The sequence below is a fragment of the Leiobunum rupestre genome, chromosome 2 (genome assembly GCF_980474605.1).
Source record: "Leiobunum rupestre chromosome 2, qqLeiRupe1.1.hap1, whole genome shotgun sequence".
Classification (NCBI taxonomy): Eukaryota; Metazoa; Arthropoda; class Arachnida; order Opiliones; family Sclerosomatidae; genus Leiobunum; species Leiobunum rupestre.
Window position 1 is genome coordinate 27,549,964 of NC_143385.1, and position 25,001 is coordinate 27,574,964.

The 25,001-nt window shown below is 38.9% G+C and overlaps 3 protein-coding genes across 3 annotated transcripts; 1 reads left to right on the plus strand and 2 right to left on the minus strand.

The window, feature by feature from the left end:
• The first annotated feature begins 204 nt into the window (after positions 1-204).
• LOC149957245 (uncharacterized) lies at positions 205-7,110 on the plus strand. Its single transcript, XM_090165502.1, has 4 exons — positions 205-369; positions 4,542-4,572; positions 4,646-4,942; positions 6,931-7,110. Exons 1-4 carry the CDS (start codon positions 301-303, stop codon positions 7,008-7,010), a joined length of 477 nt encoding a protein of 158 aa, XP_090021628.1. The 5' UTR covers positions 205-300; the 3' UTR covers positions 7,011-7,110.
• Positions 7,111-15,180: 8,070 nt separating this feature from the next.
• On the minus strand, positions 15,181-16,479 carry LOC149957246 (uncharacterized protein F54H12.2-like). Its single transcript, XM_090166922.1, has one exon. The coding sequence runs from the start codon at positions 16,477-16,479 to the stop codon at positions 15,181-15,183; it is 1,299 nt and encodes a 432-aa protein (XP_090023048.1).
• Positions 16,480-19,660: 3,181 nt separating this feature from the next.
• LOC149957247 (uncharacterized) lies at positions 19,661-23,130 on the minus strand. Its single transcript, XM_090166923.1, has 5 exons — positions 21,646-23,130; positions 21,409-21,577; positions 20,591-21,287; positions 20,195-20,334; positions 19,661-20,124 (listed from the first exon to the last, which is right to left on the minus strand). The coding sequence occupies exons 1-5, from the start codon at positions 23,128-23,130 to the stop codon at positions 19,661-19,663; spliced, it is 2,955 nt and encodes a 984-aa protein (XP_090023049.1).
• Positions 23,131-25,001: the final 1,871 nt, after the last annotated feature.

The following is a 25,001-nucleotide window of genomic DNA, read 5'->3' on the forward strand; positions in this document are numbered from 1 at the left end:
TAGACCAAGATCGCCTCAACTTACAATTGTTAGTCATTCACCCTAAATAGAAATAAATACAAGCTTATATTGAACTAGCTGTCTTCCCATGATTAAGCAGTCTCTTACGAAAGAAACCCGCCTACGCCTTATTTCGTAATATACACGTGTCATTATCTCAGTGTGAGCAATGCGCCGCAGCCGATAGCTGTTCAAAGATAAAGCACTTGAAATTGGAGCTTTAGAGGAATTGTTTTCACAGCTTCAATATCTTTTGTTGGCAACAGAGGAAAGTCGAACGAAACTTGATTGTCCACCGAAATGAATCAGTATTGCGTTTTTTTCCTACTATGCGTTGCATCTGTAACGCTGGCCAAATCGTCGAAGCAGGTAAATATCTTATTTAAATCCCTTATCTACCCCAAAAAAAGCGCTAAATAGTCAATTAGCAATATGTTTCACTATGAAAAATCAACCGCTGAATTCCATTAACCGCTCTCAGAGTAATCCCAGATAGATCTGGGAGCGCTCTTCGATCACTCTCGTAACGTAATCTCAGATAGAAATGGAAATCTAAAACCGACCCAGAGCGCTCTGAAATTGAAATTGACTATATTTATTTGAAGACAACTCAATATTAATTGGCTACGTTCAGTAACGCACAACGATTGCTCAACGGATTCAATCCGTTTTCTTAAAAAAAGTCCGTTGACCAACGTGACGTAGGGTGTTACTGTACGGTTTATTTTGAAGTCCGGTTTCTTAGCTCAATGGCGTCGTCTACTTTTTCTGGTCATGAAAATAAGCGAAAAAGAAAATTGTTTTTTCTATTAGATTATGAACTTGTTAATGATGATATATTAAAAGAAAACGATACTAATTTGGTACACCCTAAAAGCTATCTAAAAAAATAAATCAGGGAATCGCAATTACTATTGTATTTGGAAAATACTGCTAAGCCTAGGTCAATCCCGCTGAGAATGACTGATTATGAGACGCCATTGCACATAATCCCCATTACATCACTATGACGTCAGTCATCGGAAAAACCTGCTCTTCACGCCGATGATTCCGATGGTCATCAGATGATAATCGTGACGTCAAACGAAATTTCGCTGAAATCCGTATAGTAAGATACCGGTTTCCAAAATGCTCAACGAACTCACCGTTGAGCGTTATTGAACGTAGCCATGTGTCCCATAATGAATATACTTCTAAGATAAAACTTCCGGTGAATTAACATGCAGCTAAAATCACTTTCGGTTCTTTAACGAATACATTTTTAGTTTAGTTATTAATGCGGTAAATTTGTTCGAAAAGATAAAAATTCCGATATCGGGTTCTTAATTGGTTTCAATATCGTTTTTTTATCTGATAAATAGCCAATATTGGTCTCTAGACTAGCAAATATCCATTATCGATTTCTTATTTGGTAAATACATCGGTTTCTGGCTTGGTAAATGACTAGAATCGATTTATGACCTGGTAAATTCGAGGAGTCGGACATTGAACAAAATCCCGTAAACTTTGTCTAAAATCGCAAAATCTTTTAACTCTCTCTATGGTAAATTAACATTGAAATCCCAAAATCACTTCAAAAAGTAATGATAAAATCGCCAAAATCTCTACGAAATCCCGAAATCCCGTACAAAATAATGGCAAGTGTCCGACCCCTCCGGTAAATTACCAATATTGATTACAATTTTAACGGAGGAAACACACGGACCTTTAAAAATAAATGAACTACATATTTAAAAATCACGTGAGCTTTCGACCCGTTCGTCTTGTTCAATTTGAAATAATTTTAGTTTGAAAAAGTCCTTGTGTTTCCTCTGTTAAAATTGTTAGAGTTATTTTTTATTTTTTTCCTATTAAGAATTATAATGTTTACCAATATTAGTTTCTGATATGGTGAATAAACAATATTGGTTTTCTGCGCGCAAATCACTCAATTTAAAAATAAAGGTTGATTACAGGTCAACTACAACCATCACTTTTTAAACGACTAAATTGCAAATATCAGAAAATTACGGTGGCCTAACTTAATCTCCGGACCCGCCCGCGAATCTCAATTGGGGGCCTTTATAATCATTGGCTTTATAGAGGAGTAGTGGATACTTAACCCATAGATTCCTAAGATTTACGGGGCCCGTAGAGCCGTAGGGCCCTCACATTGCGGGCTCTTCGTGGGCCGTATTTACTCCAATGATAAATTGCAAAATAAATTTATTTATATAAAGTAAATTACGAATAAAATTTAAAACCAAAGAACGTCGTCTTAAATTAACCTCGTGAGAGTGGGAAAAAAGACGAAGTAGCAGACGACGTTTTGACCAAGGGAATTGTATATTCACAAGAAAAGATAATGGCATTTCCACCTACTTTTGAAATTTAATTATAAGAGTAGTTTCCGCATCTCAACTAATATTCCAAATTACGCAAAATATCGAGTGGCAGGTCACTTGGTTGACTAACGACGCACCCCTCGAGATTTAATACGATTTAATCGTGATTATTCTGATTAAATTCAATTTAATAACGATTATCATGTTTAATCAGTAATTATAATGTTTAAATCGGATTTATCCATGATTTAATGATTAAATCGTGATTAGTATAATTAAATGGCGATTATAAATTAGAACGAGAATCATAATAATTATATTGGTGCTTGGGATGATTATAATTGACGGATTTTTAAATGAAGTTTTAGCGCGTGACACTACAGGTACATGTCTTGGGCACACAGCCTTCTTTGCGTGCTTTTATGACCATAACATGTAGAGGTATTCTCACGCGCAAAATGAATTTAAAAACCCGTCAATTGTGCGTGATTAGAACGAGTTGATTAGAAAAAAATTAATATGTGATTAGAATTACTATTTCGTATTTACCACGCTCGATAAAATATCGATTCGACCGATTATATTGATTAAATCGTGGTTAAAATGATTAAATCTGTTAAAAATGATTAAATCTGATTAAATGATTAAATCCTGATTAATAATTAGATCCTGAATAGAATGACTAAATATCGTTTAAATCGTGATTATATTGATTAAATCGTGATTCGATTTTTTAATCTTTATTACCTGGATTTAATCACGATTACCCTGATTTAATAATTTTACTATGATTAATGCGCACGCAAAATGGAAGCCCCTCGCAAAATATTAAAGCATAAAAATCTATAAAGGTGTCGTCAAGGGTTGTCTTATCGGATAATTATTTTTTCCTTCCAAATGTTTTTCGAAAAATATTTTGTGGGCGGAGGTTTTATCGCGTTCTGTGACCTTTAAAACTATATCTAATCATCGCACCTTATAAAAAGACACCAAGATAGCTTCAAAACCAAGTAAATCGACTTAAGCTTTTTAAGCATCTCAACTTTTACAAAAACATTTTAGTTAGAAATAGTCGCCCAGTCGGGATTTCATATCTAGTGTAGATAAGGGCATTTTCAGCTACAACTAAAAAAGAAGTTGGAAAACCCCAAATAGTACCTCTCCTCGCACGATTGCGAGGTCATCGCTTGTCACCTATCCACACCTTACCAGCCGAAAGGGTAATCTATACAGGGGTTAACGTAACCTAATGTGAAACGTCTGCTATCAAGATAAAGTAAAATGTTTTGCAGCAGTAAAGTCTTATCCTTTTTAGTCGTTCCAAATATAATGAGAGAAAACTGAACGGTTTTTATACTCGAAATGTAAATTAAAAATAATATTTAACGTGTTATTGCTTTAGTACAAGAATGACGGGGATTATAAAATAGAGTCACCACTATTAAACAAAGAGTATGTACAAAAAATGCAGAGATTTTAATAAATGTCCATATAAACCGGTTGTTTGAATAAAATTATAAAAACCAAACCTTCAAAACAATGAATTATATGTTACTTAACCTATTTTGCAAACACGTGAACGAACCCTTAACAATAAAATTCAAATCAAGCGAAGGACAAGCATTTAAAATTTGTAATCACAGTCTAAGGCAAATTCATTATCTGAATACCATTAACAATAATTAAAGTCAGGGCGAGAGAATATACGCAATACGAGCAGTGACTTGGCGAAGCATCGGTGGCTCGGGTTAAAAACAGGGGCCTATCAAGCAGAATAAACGGGTTCAAAATCACAGTTTAGTTAACCTTTGCCTTTGAAGAGTGTACCGAATAAATTAAATTGCGGCATTTTGCTTCCAAATCTTATATTGATCTTTATACCGAAAATAGTCTATACGAAATAGTTCAGATACTTATCATAACACGGTCACTTTTCCAGATCGAAACGAGTCTCGGTGGTGCTTAAAAGGTAGCGCCCATGATTTTGCTTTGCTTGAATCAAATAAGAGCAAAATGGATAAATCTGGATGCTATTAAACTACCATGGAGGACACAGAAAATTATTATTTAATGCAAATAATAACCTTTCACAGCCTTAATTTCATTTAATTAAGCCTAAATACAATCGAGCTAACTTGTTTATCACCGCAGCGAATAGAGGGCGAAGCGATAGTTTTCGGTGGCAAATTATTAGTAATATATTTTATTTTAATTTAGAAATGCGTAATAACACAGTTCGGACCAAAATGTAAGTTTATTACGAAACGCAATAGCACGTTACAAAATATATATTATGTTATAAAATTGTATTTCGATCGTAGTGCCTGGATCACTCAGGTATGTGAACTGCTCTGCTGAAACAGAAAAAGTAACCGTCATGTGGACTGCTCCGGTGAAGAACACTACCTTCACGATCAATGGTTTCGAAATTACGCGAAGAATTCGATCGGACAAGAAAATATGGAGTGCATACACCAACGAAACGTTAACGAATAATAGAACTACCAGTTACATTTTGAAGAAGGCCAAGAACTCAACTGGGTTCGACATTTATGTCTCACCGTACCAATTGAAAGGAGGTCGCAGAGAATATTTCCCTTGGACAAGGGTTGAGAATGGTAAGAACCTTCAACGTTTAAAATACATCGCTTTTTTTCCCAAAAGTTGTCGACATAAATTCTGGAGAATTCGCTGGTGACTTCACAGCAGAGGTGCTTAATCTCAAATTTAGTTGATCGGCTATTTGAAATTCCGTTTTGCATTTGGAAGTAATCGGTTTCTCCTTCCAAAAAAATTTGTTGAGGTTAATGTTAATAGTAAGTGTAGGGAGCTAATGGCTCACGGGGCTTGAAAGGCTTGCCATTTTCCTTTGCATTGTCATCCGGTATTGTACAAGTCGTGAGCTAACGTGGGCCCCAAGTGGTGCCTTGGAAATTACTTTTGGTAATTACTATTATTATTTCCAAAATGTGTTTTTTTTTGTGCAATAAACCTTTTGAAGATTAAGATAGCTATTTTGAATTGAGGTATAAATAGCCATTTTCTAGGTGCAGTATCTGAAGTAAAAAATTTTAACTTTTATTTAATCCAAAAACAAAACTGTTTAATAGTTTCCATCATTCGGTTGTACGCACAATGTTCTAGGGCTGGAAAGAGGCGCACCAAAATGTTTGTTCATTAATACCTACGTTTTTTTGTAAGGAATTGCCCAACCTTAAATTTTGAAACAGATGTACACAATAATTTTGAACGAAATTTCATGATTTTAAGGTTTATGGTGCTTTTATATCTGAGGGTCGTCAAAAGTATATTTATAACGGGGGTGGGGTGTTTCCAGTATTAACTCTTTTGTTGCGAGAAATTATAAATAGCTTTAGATAATTTGGGTCAGGCCAAGGGTAAGGTTTTTTTGTAATTTAATAATGATAATAATAAAAATCAGCTAGGCAAATACCCAAGACACCACGCTCTGCCTAAGTCATCGAGCGACTTTTTAAGCCTTTAATTCAGGTGGCCGGGTTACAATGCGTAGGAGGGTGGTGGCAAGCCCTGCAAGCCACGAGAGCCAAGAGCTCCCTACACTAACTAATTTGAAGGGGTTTCCCTACCTATTTTTATATCGGCGACTCATTCACAAATTTTTATAATTTATTAAGTGCTAAGACGTCTTTAAACTGTGATAAACTTTTTAATATTCTGAATAGCACATCGGCCTCAAAATATAAAATTAATCTTTTTGGCCTAGACTTACCGGGGTCATAAATGAAAATAGCCGCTTCCGAACTATTCACTGCCGTGATTCGTCAAGTTCTTACACTGAAACTACCCCGGGTTTCAAAAAACAAACCCAAACGATAAGCTAAACTTAACTATTTAAAATTTCAAATCTCGTTGCGTAGTAACGCAAAGGATTCCAAATTCCCTACACTGTGCTGATTAGCCTCAAATAGGGCGAAACTGGTCTATCGTTGCAAATTCTGCCAATTTTCTATATTTTTCAATTTCTTTTGACTTAAAGATTTATTTGGTCCGAGTTTTGAATCTTTTATTTATTTACGAATTCAAAGCCCTATTTTTCCGAGTAACTCCCAAGTTTTGCAATTTTTAAATTCTGTTAGGGTCCATCTTTTCCATGTTTCATCATTCTTTGTATTGATTCATGAATTGCTTAAAATTAAGGGATTTAATATATTACAACGTTTTGAAATACGCCAGTTCTATAATAACTTTCCAATATCACTTAGGAAAACGTTTCGTTGATATTTTAAAATTGATTTCTAAAAACTCTTAAGTTGGCTAATTTACTAACTGAATTAAAGGCCTAGGATTTCTTCTGCCTGTTTTCCCTTAAGTTTACTTCCCGCCACACAAATATCCTCGTGGTTGGCCAACGTGTTCTGCGGTTGGCGTACCACCGGGATATTTGCGTGGCGGGAAGAAAACTTAAGGGAAAACCGGCAGAAGAAATCCTAGGCCTTTAAAGTATTACCTAAGCAAGTTGAGATTGAACCCGGCTCCTCTTAATTGATATTAAAAATTTAATGGTTTGTTTATTATGATCACTTTAGTAAGTAAATAATGTATAATAATGATATTTTCTTTCCAGGCAAATCTGGTTTGGTCGCATCTGGAATTCTGACGAGTTTATTAGTTTTCGCCATCAACAAGATTGGAATTTCCTTGTAAATTTTATTAATGAGAAACAAGAGAAAATGAATAACCTAACGGATAATTGTTAATATTATTTATGTACTCTTGATTAAATTTAATTATTTATTTTCCTGGACCAATTGTCCCCTCGTTCAATTCGCGTGCAATTGTTTTATTAAAAAACAGATTAATTAATGAATATTAAGAAACAATAAACTTAAAGATATTATCAGTATGCTGGCACTCATAAATGTAATAAGTTAAATATCGATAAAACAATTACGAGATTAAATCAATAATGAATTTATTTATACTAGAGGTAATTAATATTGTGAGACGATTTTTGGCGTTACTCTCAATCCCCTCATACTGAAAGAGCGAGCTCCTACTAGCCAAAACAAATCCGATAAGAACAGTATTTCAATTGTTATCTAAAACTAACGTCTTCCACCGCAATAGGCCGATAAAAATAATTCGCCTAAGTTGTTCTCTTTCCCTCACTATTAGAGGATTTCGTAAAGGGGAAGTAAGTCGGTGACGTGTGTTCAACAGCAGCGCCATCTATGTACATATATCAAAACTATAAAAAACGTTAAAAACAAATTTCGTCTACTGCAGTATTTTTGTGGGAAGAGTAAGAGTCGTGGCCTTACGCGAACGTTTCTTATGATTCGCAAGTAAATTATAAGTTAAAAATATTAAATGAATCGTCTAATTGGAATTGGAGTGTCTGTTTGCTATTTTATTTAAATGTTATTTAATTTACATTTTTCAAAAACATTAACAAACCTTTTCTCTGGAGAATCCATCGCTTCAAACTTGCCGATTCGCGAATTGTGAATTCGTTAGACTGCAAAAAAATCGTCGAAGTTGGCCGTAAAATCCGACCAATCAGAGAAATCCTCTTTTTCGCAGGTTTACGCGGGGGAAGTACTGATGGGAAGTCTCCTCGTAGGATAATATTTTTATCGGCCTATTGAAGCGAAGTTGTTCCTCCCCCTATCGGGCAAATTTGACCATGATTTCTGCGGATGGTCTCAACAAAGTCATTCAGCCGACAGTAGAAATTCATTACTGGAAAAAGTTCTGCTACGCTGAGTAAAGGAGGTCACATATAGGTATTCCTGTGTCATTATCTTCGGCCAAGAATGGACAGGTATTAGAGAAGACAGTTAAGTCACTTTTAACTGGAAATTAAATTATTTTTAGTTTACGTTCACGGGTTTTTTTTGGCAAAGGTCTGGTCAAGTCCAATAAAAACAATCGACAACGTTCCTATTTTTTACAGTTTTGCTTTTCAGGCTATCGTTTAGTCCAATTTGTAATGATGATTAAAAGGAATTTAAAGTATAAGAAAAACGTCGATTCACAGGCCAATGGGCGCTCGCTGACCATTTCCCAATTAAGGTGCGGCACTATAGAGCCCCTAAAGCGATTCTTACGGTGCCGTCACGAAGGTTATTTGACCACTGATAAATATTTTCCCCTAATAACGAGGTCTACTAATAAATCTACAGTGATGACGTAACGCAATTCGAAAAACTTCCCTACTGTAATATTTATGACCAGTCTCAATATTTTTATATCAAACTGTCGTATTATAGAATTCTTGATTTATATTAATGTAAAAAAATAAGTATTTCACTAAAACTAATAACACTAGCGTTACTAAATATTAATTTTTAAATACGGATTCAGTTTGCCTACCTCGTGGGTAAACGCAGTTGTACAGCGTGTTTGAAATTGATCGATACAAGCGTTTTTCGCAAAAACTATGTATTGCAGAAGTACGAAAATTTCAGGGGGTATTCCATGATTAGAACTCGTTTAAAATTTTAATCAAGGCATTTTCCATGGTTTTTGGAACAAAAAATATGTTTTACCCGACAAAATGTTTCAATGAGAAATGGAATGAGCAGACTCTTAATATTTAGAATAAACTTGGTTTGGTTAAAATCCGCCTATTTTTCAATGAAATATGGGGGTCGCAAAAAATAAGTTGGTCGTAGGAGGCAAGAGCTTTTTTCCCATTTATGTTAATAAAAAATTAAGAAAAATGTTTCTATGTTGGAATTAACCACTTGGAATTTCCAAAAAAATTACATCTTGTATTAAAAAAAATTCCATTATTATTTAAAGCTGTACCACTACGAAATAAAATCACGATTCGAAATTATCAATTCAAGATAAGTATGCCTCGTTATTATTTAGTACAACGCACCCATATGCTCGAGCTATTTCTGGGTGTAAGTAACCGGAACGCCCGTAGCGTAAGCCAATTATTCAGAAATGGTTTTCTCAACCAGTGGCGTAGCCAGGATTTTGTTTCGGGGGGGGGGACACCATTGAATAAAATGTAAAAAAATTAAAATATTAGTACGTACGACCATACTTTTCGGGGTGGGGCCTGTGCCCCCTGTGCCCCCCCTGGCTACGCAACTGTTCTCAACTCTAGCCCTAGTCACACAACTGTTCTCAGAGTCTTTAAGAACTTAAACAACTTCGGCAACATCGATACGATGTTCTGTGGACACGGCCGAAACCACTTTGACTTGGAAGACGTTGCCCTTGAGTAGTTCGTTGCATATCTCGATCGAGCGTCAGAGTTGCGAGCATTGACCGGGGTGTGTATCGCAGCTGAGGTTGGTATAATTGAAAAACTTTTGTGAATCGAAGAGCGTGATCATCGGTCCAAAGACGAAAACACTCTAGGAAAAAGCTAGCCTAAGATGATTTTAGATAATTACATCAATTAAAAAGACAATTATTTAAATACCCTGACTACTTCCCCATACGTACCACGGTCTAGTTCATTAGAATTGGAACCAGGGTATGCCCAATCAATAATAGCACCGTTGAAATTATGCTATTTTAGAAATGAAACCACAATTTCGAGGATCATCGTGTCTTGCAAAACATGAACAATCAAAATAAAGCAGTTTAATCAATAAAAATATATTATACTATTTTCCAAACCTAGTACCTGCAGGGGACTACGTTTCATACCAAATTTCAGTTATGATGTATTGACAATTGGGACATTACTTATTAACTGAAGAGTAGCATTCGGAGTTCTTTGTTTCGCTTTATGCTCCTACTTGAATTTCTTGAAATAGGAGGATTTGGTGTTAGAAATAGCTAAGCGCACTTGATAGTCTGAATCGTAGATTATTAAATCAATTGTCTGCTGTACCAAATTGGGGTGGCTAATCTACGTGCAAACAATAATCAATGCTAAATAATATCACTTTTACGAATTATTTACCCAATCATTTATGTAAAATTCTGACGAAACCCTCGAAATTATATTCACACTGATAGTATTATAAGTAAAACGGTAATATTGTTTGGCTGAATCTCACCTTTCAATAAATCAGCAGTAGGATCCTGATAGTCAATGTTAAAAGTGTTTTCATTTGAACGGGAATAATGGAAAACAGTTTCGTGACAGAGTTGCTAAGTGATGTCCTCCGGAAAACAGACATTGGCGAAGGGTAGTCACAAAGCCAAGTCGTGGAACTGCGCAAAGACGAAGAGTGCTTAATTAATGACCCCAAAAAGAACTTTAATTGGAATATATGATTAACTTTAAAGGTTCCAATGGGATTTTCCACGATTCGCTCGCACAGTGTACGAATCAACTGTGTTACGAAAGATTTTACATTAAAGTTTACCATCAGACGTCTACGTTGCTCTGCTTAACCTTTAAAAGTACCGCAGCAACAAATATGGCCTTGTGCTATACGTATAATCATTAGTAAACAACCAATTTCAATATCACTCTAAACGATTAGTGATAGGCAGTAGTGGAGTGATTGTTTAATCGGAAGTTTCCGAATAACAATACTAGTGACATCCTTATTTCCAAAAAAATTCTGGCAAGCAGTGACGTTGCGAAGCGTAATTAATACAGGCGCCCGCCTGTAGCACCAAATTGAAAGAGTCGTAAAAATTGAAATTTTTATATACATTTTTAGTTTTGTGTAAAAATCGGCGCTTAATGTTTCTACGCCTTTCACCATAATCAGCTAGGCTAGTACTCAAGGCACCACCTTAGACCTAAGTCAGCAAGCGACTTTTAAAGACATTAATCCAGGTGGCCGGGTTACAATGCGTAGGAGGGTGGTGGAAAGCCCTTCATGCCACGCGAGGCAACAGCTCCCTAGAATAAGAACAAAAACCATGATTTTTCTAATAATTTATTATTCTTTGGCCAAAAAGCGCCTTTCATTATATCTAATCATAGCTATTCTTTGAAATAAGATGTCACTGACGCTACCAAAGACGACTAACAGCTCGTGAAGTCATTTCAATCCTTAGCTATGGAATGATTGAAAAGGTCATTGGAGAAACAGAATGCTTTTATAAAAGCTATTATAGGGAGATAAGAAAGTGTTATAATTATGTTTTTTTATATTACTTAAAGTATGAATTCTAAGAATTATCTCTCTTTCCAGTACAATGTGACAGGACGTTATTTATACGTTTTTCTATAAAAGATAATGCTCGCTTTCCAAATTAAATGGCAGCGATGGCCAAACATTGTTGTAATACTTTATAACAAGATGACCTAGCCATATTATTAGTTACACATCGTTAAAGTATTCATGTCCCCTAAAACATTTTTGTTCTCTTCGTCAACAGGAACGTTATTGACGTTCGTTTTACTTGGCGTCATACAGTACCGCCTAGAACAAAGTTCACTAAGCGAGCGCTCGCTTATAGCGAAGCGGGGGTCTGGCAGCAGCCCAAGCTCATGTCCCCCCCCCCATAAGCACCGCTTTGAGCGAGCGCTCGCTTAGTGAACTTTGTTCTAGGCGGTACTGTATAACCGGCATCGGAAATGAAGGCATAGTTAATGTACGAACTTATAAGAAAATGCTAAATACCGCATAAATGGTAATTGTCAAGCAATCCTATGTTAACATGGTTTTCGATGAAAATTAATCTAGAATCAAATAAACCCTTTATGTTTCAGAGATATCGAAGTTTAGTGTGCCCTAGTGTACACATTTGAATTTCAAACGCAAGTCTATCATATTAACAATCGGTTGATGTATCATAAATATTTCATAAAGTAACCACTCTAGATATATACTTAATAAATGCAATTTGAGAAATACTAGATTGGTTTTCGTTTTATATACAGTGTGATACATATAGATAATTGTTTTCTAAGGTTGATTTGCAGGTTCAAGACATTTCAAAGCTTAATTATATCTTATTGCGCCAATGCCATAAATGCTTTACAAATGAGAGAGGAATTTCTCTTAAAAATATTAACATTTTTAACTGAAGAGAAAATCGTTGAGGCTTTTAAGGTATTTATTTAAATTGTTCATAATTGATCACTTGACTTTACATGACCTCACAATGCAAATACATTAATTTATTAATTTAACAGACAAAACAATTAACAGTAATTTTCTTAAAATGTCTTTCGTAAGGCAGAGCACAATGCTAAAATTCAGCTGACTATTAAATAGAAAGATTTGTAAACTTCTTGCAAGTAGTAGAGACCACCGTTTCACTGCTATGTGTTTCACATTTTCCACAGGCTTTGAGAACACTTGGGATTTAGTCCAAAGACATAAGGTGTTCGATTGCGTTATCGTTATTGTAAAAACGTTTTACTCCTGAGTCCTAACGTTGTTCTTTTTCTTACTTCAAATATCAAAAGTTAAAGCTTTACCAAAAGTGAATGGCTGCTTCGAGGTAGTTTTTTCCAGGCGCATACAAGTTCTACATTATTCATAATTTATATCGACGTTTTCTATCAAAATTCAATGCTACAACATCGTGACTAATAAGTAAAAAATTACAAATACTTATCAAGTGCTTTGATGTTAACATTCTATTTCGTTTGAGAGATAACATGTAACTACATATGATAAGTTTAGATATGACTTAAAGCATTTTAATAATGTGAAATAGAAAGGTAATGAGGCTGAACATGCAAACACTAAAATGAATTAAGATTATCAAGTCAAAGCATTTAATATTTAAAGCTTCTACGGGTTGTTCAAGATTTCGTTCGAATGACGGAATAAACGAATGTTTATCAACAAGATGATTCTGAATTCCAGATTCAAAGTACATGCCTGACCTAAAAAGGAAAAATTATTTTAATTTTTGTTTATTCAAAAGAGAACATTAATTTAATTAGCATTATACTTAGTTTTCTTATAATTTTTTTCAATTCTAAAAAAAACTATTATGCACACATATTAAAGGGAATATAACCTCAAGTCTTTTTTAAGGTTTTTTTATGTTAACAATTTAGGCGGGAAATCACTAACCAGCGCCAAATATATAGGGAGGGAGCGGGAAATGGTCGAAGTGAGAGATAAGGGGAGCGACATGGGTTATTTCTTATAGGTTATTTGGTGTACTATGGGTTATGTACTATAGGTTAAAAAGCCCAATTAGACAAGCTCCATTCTTTCCCCCTAATTTTCTCAACCCCCAATGCAGCTGCCCCTACAAATGAATAAAAATACGGTATATATCGAAACAAATTTATTTTTTTAAGCAATACAGGTTCGAGTACTTTACCGACATTATAAATAATACGTTGAAAATGTGCCTTGTTTATTAAATCGTAATTTCGGCGATCTTCAGGCGGGGTACATAAGATTACGTTAAGCGTATCAAAGCGTACTGTTTTAGGTGTCTGAAATGAGATGTGTTACAAAGATTTCCATAAGAGCGTCTAGCTCATGTGGTTTAACTGTAAATGCTAAGTTGTCATATGGTTTTAGATATTTTTCTAAGGGTGTTATATCTCTGCCACAATTGGGAAAGAATTTATCGTGTTCCACTCGGGGGATATCTCCGGATTTCCAGTCGTACATTTCTCCATTGCAAAAAGCGCAGCGAACGGCGTCTCCTTTATATACGCGATATAGCCCGGCCTCCGCCAACTGTTCTTTGGTGACAAACGGATTCTCCCAACAGCGAAAACTCTCGAGACGTTTCTGTTCAGATTCCATGATACCTACTGAAGACTACGGGTGGAAAAGACGGTTGCTTATATGTATTAATGAAAACAGCCGTGAGGTGTTGAAAATATTTATTTGAGGGGGTAAAATATACAGGGGGAGAATTTAAAACGGAAACTGTAATTGGATATTAATGGAGTCGTCGTGGTGATGGACCCAATCGGCCAAGAGTAGACTTCTTTCCAGGGCGCAAGGCTTACGTTCGAAATTTGATCGGTGGTTGTATAGACCCTTCACAGGCGGTGTTTTATCGATGTTTATGGCTTTGGGACAGGCGAAATCATCCAAGTCGTAGATGACAGTGTTCAAGAAATCGGCCAAGTACTGACGTTTCACAGCACCTTTGGTGAAGATCCGGGTAGCGAGGGATGTAGACGCGAGTAGGCAAGATGGCAATTTAACATAAGGCGTTTGTCCGGTAGTCCAGTCTAGACCGTGTTGGTTTCTTACGACCCAACTGTTTTGTCGTTGAATAGATACCGGTAACTGTTCCTGGTTGTAGGGTGGTTCAAATGTCCACGATAAACAGGCGGGGGTTTTCTCGGCGGTACATACGGCCAGTTCCTTTACCACAATGTCGGGTCTTTCTTCCCGTTTGGTTTTTCCGATTAAATAATCAAATTCCACGATAAACGAACTTCGATAGTTCGGCGAAACAGTTTTCAATACGCGGTCACTGGTTAGATACCGTTCCTTGTCGGTAGTGAGGTATTCCAAGTCCAGTATCAGAGATTCCATTTTGCGTACTGTGACTATTTCTCAGTGAGTCGACCTTCTTATACCGTTGAATTTACGAGTAGCTTTGACGTCATTTATCTCATGGTGCTTGGAAAAACCCTTGAAGAAGTTGGCCGTACTTTTCTTTTTAGTTCGATGAGTAATATAGATGACACAATATTCACCGCACACTTTACTACTTAGCGACTGTAAGCGCTGTCTATTGTGACGCCTTTTGACTGAATTGTCTTTAAAGAATTTTTTAATGGTGGGTAATAATAGCCCTAGTGCTAATGAGTCGAAATAAAAACCGTGACACCTAGCGTCAAAATATATAGCTATCCAATGGCTGCCGTGTTCGTCATGCTTATCCAAGTTAACTATTAGAGAAGCGGGGTATTGGTCGATTCTCGAGGGTAGTAAATCGGACGGGAAAACACCTAGAAAATGTTGGGTATTGGCCATTTCGCTCATTATGTCTCCGCCTTTCATGAATTATCGACAATTACGTTACGGGCTTTATCAATTCTAAATGAACTCTGAAATTCCATATAAACGAGACAACTTAACGCGTGGGGTACCGATTTAGCGATTCCTAACTCGAGCCTCAATTGTCCCTGCCTTGTTGGGTTGAAGTGGAACACTGAACTGGCGCTTAAATCTTGGGACAGGTCGAAAACGTATAAACAAAACCCATGAGGGTACTCGGCTAGCGAAATCTGATTGCCCTGGTCTTTGTAGTACAAGCCACTTCCGGTGAATAAAGTGTGATACGCTTCGACGTAAAGATTAGACGCGTAATTGGGCCGTAGGGGTTTAGAATCGACACCCTCGGAATCCGAATACAGAGCTAAACTATTTACGTCAAAGTGTTCGAAACAAAAGGGTGTTTTGGCTAGATTACCGTTGTAGGCGTCGTGATCGAGTAAACCCACTATAACGCGATTGGGCATAGTCCCCAAATGCAAATTATTTATAGTGGTGCTTAACACGCTCGAGTTTATAGTGAATATTTTCGTCTCGGTCCTAGTGTAAGCGTACTTGGCCGATGATTGGGCTAGAGCTGCTTCGTGAGCGAGAAGTATTTTAGGTGCCACGCGAACTTTGCGAACCAAAAGCGTAGCGTCCGAAATCACTATTCGATAATCAGAGCCAGCCTTGGCTTTACCCATCAACGCGAAATTGGCTTTACTGCGCGAGAGTTTTACGCGAAGATCGACGCCATTTATAATGAATTTTTCCACGTTGAATATGTCCAGAAAAAGGGGTCCTATCAGTTCAACTTCTTTGGAATTGCTGGTGAGAGCCTTTCTAGTCTTATAACCTTCGTTGGTGGTTAAATTATTCATAGACCCCGCCGTGTCTTTATGCCACATGGCCGAGGTCAAATGGGATAATTTCGCGTCACTGCCATAGTTGAGAAGAGTCTCGACGTAAGAACGGTACGCGTAAGTAGATGCCGACGGCGAGAGCAGGGTACCGTTTAGATGAACTTCGGCTTGACTGAACAACGTGTTGAGAAAGTTATTGCACGGAGCGACCTCGTCGTCATCTGCTAGGTCGGTTCCCGCGGCGTCGGCGACGATTTTCAATTTCAGGTACATATACGTTAAAGGTAAATCGAGATATTCGTCGCCCCCGCTTAAGACGTTGAATTCGATGGCTTCGCCGCGTAACGAAGATACGGGTTGATACGTCATCCATTTTCCTCGTTCGATGGACGTCTGAACCGGTGTAGATTCGAACAAATCTAATTCGCTCTTAAGCGCCTGACAGTGGGCGGCCATTACGATTTAGTTTGCGAGAGCTGAAAATGTCGAGAACTTTCCGGGTGGCGTTCCGAACTCCTAATGATTTATCGGTCTTCGCGGGGGCCCTTTTCTTAGTTTGTTTAGGAATGGCGCGATGTCTACGTTTGCCAGATCCGTATTGTTGTTTTAAATTATCGTAAGTTTCGTTGACCCTCCGCTTGGCGGCCAACTTGACATTCTCACCTTTTTGAACGTTACTAAGAATTTGACTGCCAGTCGAAAGGGCCTGACCACCCAAAAATGTAAAGCCTCTCATTAGAAAAGGCTTAGCGGCTCGAAACAATCCCGAGAAGAAACTCCCGATTCCGTGACCAATTTGTCCGTGTCCACGCTGGTAATTAGCGCCAACATAAACCTTTGATACGCCTTGACCGGCTTGATTTACGTAATCATCTCGGTAAACGCAGGAGCGATTTTTTAGGACGTCAGGCTTCGTCATTGTCGGGGCCTTAAATGATTTTTCACCGTTAGGTTGCCGAACTGAAATGGGATCGGTTTCCCCAAGGCGTCTCTGAGATCTATTTGGATAGTGTCGAAATAAAGTTTGTTGACGGGAACGTAATGAGGAGCGATGTACGTCTTTTCAAAGTGAGAACCGTCTCTTTTATCGTCGATGGCGATAATTCTCAAAAGTTGAACTAAAGAGTGTCCGACTACGACTTCCTCGACTATATCCGTGTACACGAATATTTGCGAGGGCACGTAAAGCCGGTCTCGAGCCCAGAATATTACTCAAACCTTCGCTCATGGTTAATATCATTTCTTTGCGGCTACTTTCGGCTTAAGCTGTCGTGAACGAAACAAGCTTCCCCCACTTTACACAGCGCATTTTCGTTTATTTCTTTAATTAAATGATCAATAGATTGATAATGTCCTGCGGGTACTTCTTTCACTCGGGCTACCTGTCTTCCTTCAGCGCCAAAATCGTGTTCCGCCGCGTCTTCAACGTGACACTCTAAATAATTGTCGTTCTCGAGTACGTTGTAAAAAGCGGACGGATATATAATCGAAACGAGTCCAATTTCGTATTCGGTTTCCAGTTGGATGGGTTGCGGTAATTGCGTCACGAAAGACGCTAATGTATTATTGGGGAACGTATCTAAGCTGCTGTTAGACGGTAACGTGAGGTAAAATTGAGACGACATCTTTCTTGGGCACCCACGAATCGAATGAGCTGGGGTAGCCACGCCACGAAACTAGACATTCTGTTTTTCCGCGCGACTTGCGTTTCTTCAAAACTTGATCCATTTGGAATATCTCGGGTTTGTCGACGCGTTGCAACTCGGAATAGTAAAACTGGCCAATAACAGGCTCCTCAGATAAATCCACGAGTTTGAATAAAAATGGTTTCTTGGCCCCCTTGAAGACGACCTTCAAAATCTCGGTACTCCAGTTGACATCGTATCCTTTTGCGAAAGCCTCCGCGGGCTTACTTAACCGCACCTAATCGTTTACGTCAATTCGACATTTCGTAGTTTTCGTCGATTTCTTTTCACGTTTGTATATGTTCTTATAAACTTGAAGTACGTTTCAGTCATTGACGTCGACGGGCGCCATCTATATGCTACTATGTTTGGAATGATTGTAGGCGTGGACGAAATTAGGCAACTCTTCGATGTATCGATAAGTGTTGTTATGCGTAAACCATTTCCACATTCGACCCTTGAGCGTTTTGTTGTACCTCTCGACCAGGGCTGCTTTGACATCCTCGTTCTCTGACGTGAAATATTTGACGCCCAGCCCCCGTAGGTACGTCTTCACTGGAAGGTTTAAAAATTCCCGGCCTTTGTCGAATTGGACCCTGATAGGTAGGCCCTCTAGGAAAATAATCTTTAAGGCTCGAACGACTTCCACCCCGGTTTTCCGTTTCAGAGGTACGGCGAACCCGACTCTCGAAAAAGCGTCGATTCCCGTTAAAATGAACGTATATTGATCGTTATATTGCGCCAACGATCTCATATCGCATAAGTCTAATTGGTACAAGTCGTAACGGTTATGTACGTACACACGACGTCTCTTGAATTTTCTGATGACAGGTTTATGAAGAGTGAAAGCGTCGTGACCTTGCAAGAACGTTTCCACTTCTTCGAGAGACACGCCACGCTCTTTCACGGCTTCGTACAATTTCGTAGCGCAGCCGAAAGAAGCTGGATGTTTGCTATCGAAATATATTTTGGATAAGAGTCGTTCAGTTTTCTTTAATAAGCCTCCCATTTCGTCTTGATAAACGAAGCCCTGTTGTTCTCTTTGCCACTTCTCAATCGTTTCCTCAGTGGCGTACTAGACTTTTTAACTTTTTTCTTTTTAACGATTACCGATTCGGACCCTTTTGGCGCGACGATTCTTTGAAACCTTTCCCAGTCTACGGGTCGTTTACCGACGGGTTTCAACGTATGGTAAACTAAATCCACAATATCGGCGTTGGTTTCACGGACTCCGTCTATTAAAACCTCAGCTTTTTCGTTCCACCGTACGCGTTCGGAATCCGAAGCCAACTGTTGAAATAATTCTCTAGCTTGCCCTCTATATCCGGCTGGTAAAAGATTTATCCACGATTCGTATTGCGCAACTTCCGGTGTCGTTTTCTTTACCAAACCTCGCTGACTTTTAAGTAGTTCTTCGTACAATTTCCATTTCGTGCGGTCATCGGTGCTATTATCTTTCAGTATATCTTCCTTTTCGGCATCCATTTCCTTCCACGCATTGTCCGTTGGATTAATGATCGACGTGACGGCAGGTACCGTTGTTGTTGTTGAGGTTGCTGGTGTTGTAGTTGCTGTACTGGCCGGTACTAGAACCATTTTCTTAGCGTAACGTAACATATTAGCGACCCGTTAGCGCTCCTAGTATAGACGTAATGATGGGCACTAATATCGAGAAAAATCCGTCCCCTCTCTGATTTAAAAGAATTTGTTTCTTTCGTTTCCAAGTTAAAGTATTAGAAGCGATTTTTCTCAGCGTATGCTTATGTTTTTTCAAAGCTAACTTTTGGGTTTTAGTAAGAGGAATATTACCTCGAAGTGTATTATGAACGCAGGCGGACAGAGCGTCTAATAACCCCTTATCGGCGCCGCTTAAAAGAGCTCGACGATTACAGCCTTTCAATTTACCCAAAGCGACGAGCGTGGTTTTGTGCGACCTGACGACCTGGGACATCTTAGACCGACTGACGTAAGGCTGGTGGTTGAGGGGGTTGATATAATTTTGGAACGTAGACTATCAGCTGTTGATCGGGGAAAACGCCGGACCTGACTCTGTATTCGTCGGGGCAGTCTTTTTGCAAATCCAACACGACGTGGGAATTCGGTAACTTGGTTGCGTCACTTACGCTCTCGATGAGATATTTTGGATTTTCGGGCATAATCTGTGTAGCCAAATAATGTACTTGCGCTTGGTCACGAACATTTTTAAATAATATCAAATAATGGCAGTTCAACGAAATGTTCCGGGAATCTCGGGCTTGGTGAAAAATGTTTTGCGTAATATACAGGACAGATAAATTCCTATGATGCGACCCGCGGGTGAATAACTGTCCAATCTCTCCCTTGGATGTTCCCTGCAAATCGTCGAGAACGATAAGCGTCTTTTTCGAGCCGTCAAACGTACTAATATCGGGAAGTCCTTCGCGAAAAATAATTACATCTTTTAATTTATCGTAATTCGGTTGGTACTCGCTATAGTGCCAATAAACCTCTTCGATATTGGGTTGGAACATTTCGTCTTTGTTTAATTAATTGCTCGGCGAAATACGTTTTCCCGCTTTGACTCGGTCCGCACAACATCATGTTGCAGCTATGATAAAATGGAATCATGTCTGCCTCATGTCTAAAACTATAATGATATAAGTATAAATAATAACGAAGTTTTTATGATTTATTTTTGTTTGTTTTTATTTTTACATTCAACAACAACAATATATACAGATATAAAAAAGACTATATCGGTGGCTCACGGGTCGCGGCGCGTTCGCGGGGTGGGGGGTCGTGGGAGGGCTGGCAGGCGCGGTCGCGGGGTGCTTTTGTACAAGTCTCAATCTGATAATAAAATCACCGGTGGTGTTGTGGTGCCAGGGGAACGATATACGTACGGAACTGTCTCGGAATTGGGTAGTACTCTGACTTTATCTATTAGGACTCGGTACGTCTTAAATAAATCTACACTAACTAGAGTATGGTCGGCCAGACGGCGTATTTGTCGGGGCAAATCAACGACGAACGGGTCAGCGGGTTTATCGAGACCCACGCCTAACATGGCTTTCAAAGTATCTCCGTTTATGATACTCTGGTTTGTACAATTTATTCTGAAACCTTTACATTTCGTTACGGAGAATCGTTTGCCAGTTACCGGGGACTCTACCCAATAACTGTAATTTTTAGGTCCCGCTGACGCGAAATCCGAAATGTAACTGCCCGGACCGTACGTAGGAGTTAATTCGCCGGTCATATCCCCTAAAAAGGGACCAGTCTTAATTAGGAGCTCGCCGCTAGGACTGTAATATAAAAGTGAATCAGTATCGTGGTACAAATTTAATTGGCCAACTTGTTCCAAGTACTCCAGTAAAGCCAATCGGGCTTGTGCCGTTGTGTACGCGGCGATTACCGTGTTTGTATGCTTTAGGGGCACTTTAGCTTCTTTACACGGGATCAATTTCACTAGGATAGCTTCGTCGGTGATGGTTAAGACTGACTTTACCTCTACTTCAGGATTTTGCAGTAGTTCAAAATAATTTTTACGGTCTTTGATGATTTCCGTTTTCGTGACGAGAGGTCGTTGGCCTAGTTTACCTGTAAAAAGGGGAGATATATATTAGTATACGAATCATCCCTAGAGGAATGCCTATTCTCTTTGTAAATAGTTGTATATTCTTGTTGTAAATAATTCTCAAATCAAAAATTTCGTGCTCACCCCACATCGAGTTTAAAAGTAGCTTCGAAATTGCCCTAAGTCCTTCGTTCTTCTTGATTTTAGTAGGGTCAAGCTGGATCCCTTCGGCAACTTGGTAAGCCTTAATGTACGCGGCTTTATCATCGGGTGAATCACATCCTTGAGGCCAATCGGATGACTCTTGTTTAGCCTTGAGAAAACAGTTGACGTATTCTTTAAATAACCCCCAGAGTCGTTGCTCTTATCGTATTGTGTCACTTCGTATTTCCATGCCTCGTATTTATTCTTGATAACGTAGCCCCGCTGTTCTGCTTTTCGTAGCTCATCAACAACCCAGACGCCGCTCAAAAGTCTTTCATCTTCGGTATGGCTACACTCACCCTGGAAGCGCGTTTCGCTACAAGTTCTACACAACCCGAAAACGAGTTTCCCCTTCAGGGTACGGTAGGGTAATACCGGGTGATATAGGTTTGTTGGGGGTAAAACGTCGCATAATAAAAGTCCCTCAAAATCAGAAACATTGGGTATATTTTCTAACAATATTTCGGGGTGGCCTATGGGTGTCTTGCCCATATTGTTTATATAGGGGTACAACGAACAAATGTCGATGTAAAAGATCTTTCCTGGGCCCGATACTTTGAAATATGTGCGCAAAGTGTTGACGCGTCCGCCAAAAAAAGCTTTTCTAGGATTAAGAGGCTCGTGAAATTTTTTCGCGAAATTTGATTTTTCCAAAAACAATTTAATATAGGGGTTGGAGCTTTTCTGTTTACTCCAGTCGCATTCCCGAAGTTCCGTAACGTCGTAACCCAGCTCCTTCAAGCGGTTATGTATTTTCATCGTGTTATTAAAACGTATATTCAAAGTGTCGTAGGGGTTACCGTGCAAAACTTGGTTTCTATTGGTTCCAGCGCCGTAACACCTTCTACAACCGTGCCAGAGACAGCCGGAGAATTGATATATCCTATTGCCGCACTTTCCGTCGACTTTCATCTTGAGTACCTTCTCCTCTTTGCCGTTCAGAGCTGAATTTATAACATCACCAGTTACGTGACTTTTCCACGAAAGCCATTCCATCGCGACCCTAGATTGGTTTTCGAAAAGCCGGTAACCGCGCGCCGGAATTAAGCCTATCGTGTCCTTTTTGAGGAATTTTTTACGTAAAGCAACGCTGCAAACGGATGCGATTGTCACGCCTGCTTTAAAAGGATCCAGGTCGCAGAGATCTTTAAATATGGCGCGGAAACGGAGCGCCCCGGAAGCCAGTATATGAACGTCATCGGAACAATATATTTTGAGGGATTCCACGTAATTAAAAGTCGCACGCTCTTTCGATTCTTTCGCGTACCATTTGAGAAAAGAACAATTGTCCGTGGCGCTGAAATTTTCGATCCCATAGGCTTCGGGCGGTGGCAAAGCGGCTAAGATTAAATTCGTTTCATCAGGCCTTGATGCGTCAAAATTATTTGGCACGTAGTTAAGCACAAAATGAGGAAAATGACCCTTTAAGAATGCGTCACCTAGTTCAAAAGTAGCGGCGAATTTTGATAGGGGAATAGGGATAAAACAGTAGCTGTCTAAAAATGTCAGATTGAATAGTTTAATTTGTAGAATGCGTGTGCCATAAATAATAACGTCGGGGGAAAACGTATCGTCGGTTTCCATGATCGTTTGAAGTAGTAACTGGTGGTCGTAGTTCGAACCGTTATGACTTAAGAGCGTAACGTCCTTAACTTTGTGCATCGTTCGCAAATACGCGAAAAAGTCAGTTACGCAACTCGGCCGCAGCGATGACAATGCGTACCATTCACGTTCTCGATGCACACGTCGCAGCACGATTCGGCCATACATAATACGGCTTCGTGAATGAAACAACTTTTTTTTCGGCGTGTCTACGAGTTTGTTGGCACTCGAAATCGAAAAATACCATGAGCCGTTCTGGAACGTTTTTAAGAGATCTTTTGGCAGGTGGTTTTACCCGTGGCGCTTTAATAATTTGTATATAGCACAAGTGGTTCGAGGGTCTAAAACTGGAGCACGAAAAACAATATATTTCTCCGCATTCGTGGGGGCATTTTGAACGTATATCCATATCGATTAGCTTTGATTAATCCGAACAATGATATAGTCGACCGCATAATGGTATTTTACCCGCCACGAACCTTTTGTGCCACGTGAAGCATTTGTCTCCCGTGAAAGAGGGCTGGCAGTCGGGGCATTTACGAACCATCCCTTCACATTTTACGGCTCGCCGGCAGTTAAAACAAAAGTCGTTACATTTATGAGAATGGATATATTTATACCCTTCTAGACACTTGTGACAAAAATGTTCCTTGCCGAATAAAGGTTTGAGTTTCGTAATGACGTTTAAATGATTGGCGTCGTTTAACAGGGCAATCCAAGGTCGGTCGTCTTCAACGCTAATAGAGCCTAGCGAAAGTACGGGTACGTTATTCTGCATTTGAAAAATTAAAGTCGAGTGGGAGTCCAAAAACGCTTGAAATTTTCGATACGATTCGGGCGATCCGCACTCTGCTATCGAAACACACGCTTTGGCGCACAAGTCGAGGGCGGCCTTCTTTTGCGCCGAGTTATTCACATCGCACTGAGAAAGTCTATCGTATTCTCTTTTAAACTCTTTATCTGTCTGGTGTTTCGAATGAGCGAGCACTACACATATCGCCCGCACTAAACAGAGAGAATCTTTATTGTTAATGGCGAGTATGCAGCGTCTATTCCTCGAAAAAGTTTGAAAAGTTTGGGCATTTTTACTTTTGGGCCTTCCTTGACCCTGCGGAAGACGCACGATCGAAAATATAATAGTTACGGGGTTCAAAAAAATTTCTCCAACTCGTCGTCGTACAAAATTTCCTCTATTTGATCGAACAATAAACCTATATCGATTTGATCGCGCCTTTTGAAACTAAGTTCGATATCAGGCCGATGTACGTCTAGTACAACACTGCGCAAAATAATTTGAACGTAGTCCCACGCCGCAACGTCAACTAACACAGCTTCCGCTACAGACTTGATACCTTCAACGATATCGTTCGTTAGTTGCACCTTAATTTCCAAACCATTAATGCCAAATTTGGGGAAGTTCTTTACGGTTGGTCTAATATCTCGCAATCGACGATATCTTTGATGAGGGGCATGACGTCGCTCCTCGAATCGACACCACCGCCACCTTCTTGATCGCCCAATTTACGAAAGAAGTCATCAACGAATTCCGCCGACTCTCTCTCCATGTCTTCCTCCATCGTTTCCGCTGCGTCCGGGGATATAGCAGAGGATTAATCATATATTTGAGATATTAAAAACTCATCCAAAATATCTGTAATATTAACCTTTATGATTTTTCGAATTTTTTAAATTAACGTAAGATATCGCTAGTGTTCATGATTTTAAGCGATATGTCAAAATTGACAGCCACCACGTGTAGGAGAGGTCCATGAGAGTTTTAAAATAAAACTTACCGTTTTCTTGCTGGATGAAATCAAGTACGGGTCCATCGTACTGCGATGATAACATTTCGTCGAGCGTAAGATCCGCTGAGTTTATTTCTAAATCTCTGTTTTCGCAACGCTTACTGTAAACGGCTGCATAACGCCCCG

Coding starts and splice junctions, on each gene's coding strand:
- LOC149957245 (XM_090165502.1), top strand. CDS start 301: ATGAATCAGTATTGCGTTTTTTTCCTACTATGCGTTGCATCTGTAACG. Junction 370..4,541: donor TGGCCAAATCGTCGAAGCAG/GTAAATATCTTA, acceptor ATTTTAATTTAG/AAATGCGTAATAACACAGTT. Junction 4,943..6,930: donor TTGGACAAGGGTTGAGAATG/GTAAGAACCTTC, acceptor TTTTCTTTCCAG/GCAAATCTGGTTTGGTCGCA.
- LOC149957246 (XM_090166922.1), bottom strand. CDS start 16,479: ATGGCCGCCCACTGTCAGGCGCTTAAGAGCGAATTAGATTTGTTCGAA.
- LOC149957247 (XM_090166923.1), bottom strand. CDS start 23,130: ATGCACAAAGTTAAGGACGTTACGCTCTTAAGTCATAACGGTTCGAAC. Junction 21,578..21,645: donor ACGAGGCATGGAAATACGAA/GTGACACAATAC, acceptor TGTTTTCTCAAG/GCTAAACAAGAGTCATCCGA. Junction 20,335..20,590: donor CCCAATTCCGAGACAGTTCC/GTACGTATATCG, acceptor ATATCATTATAG/TTTTAGACATGAGGCAGACA.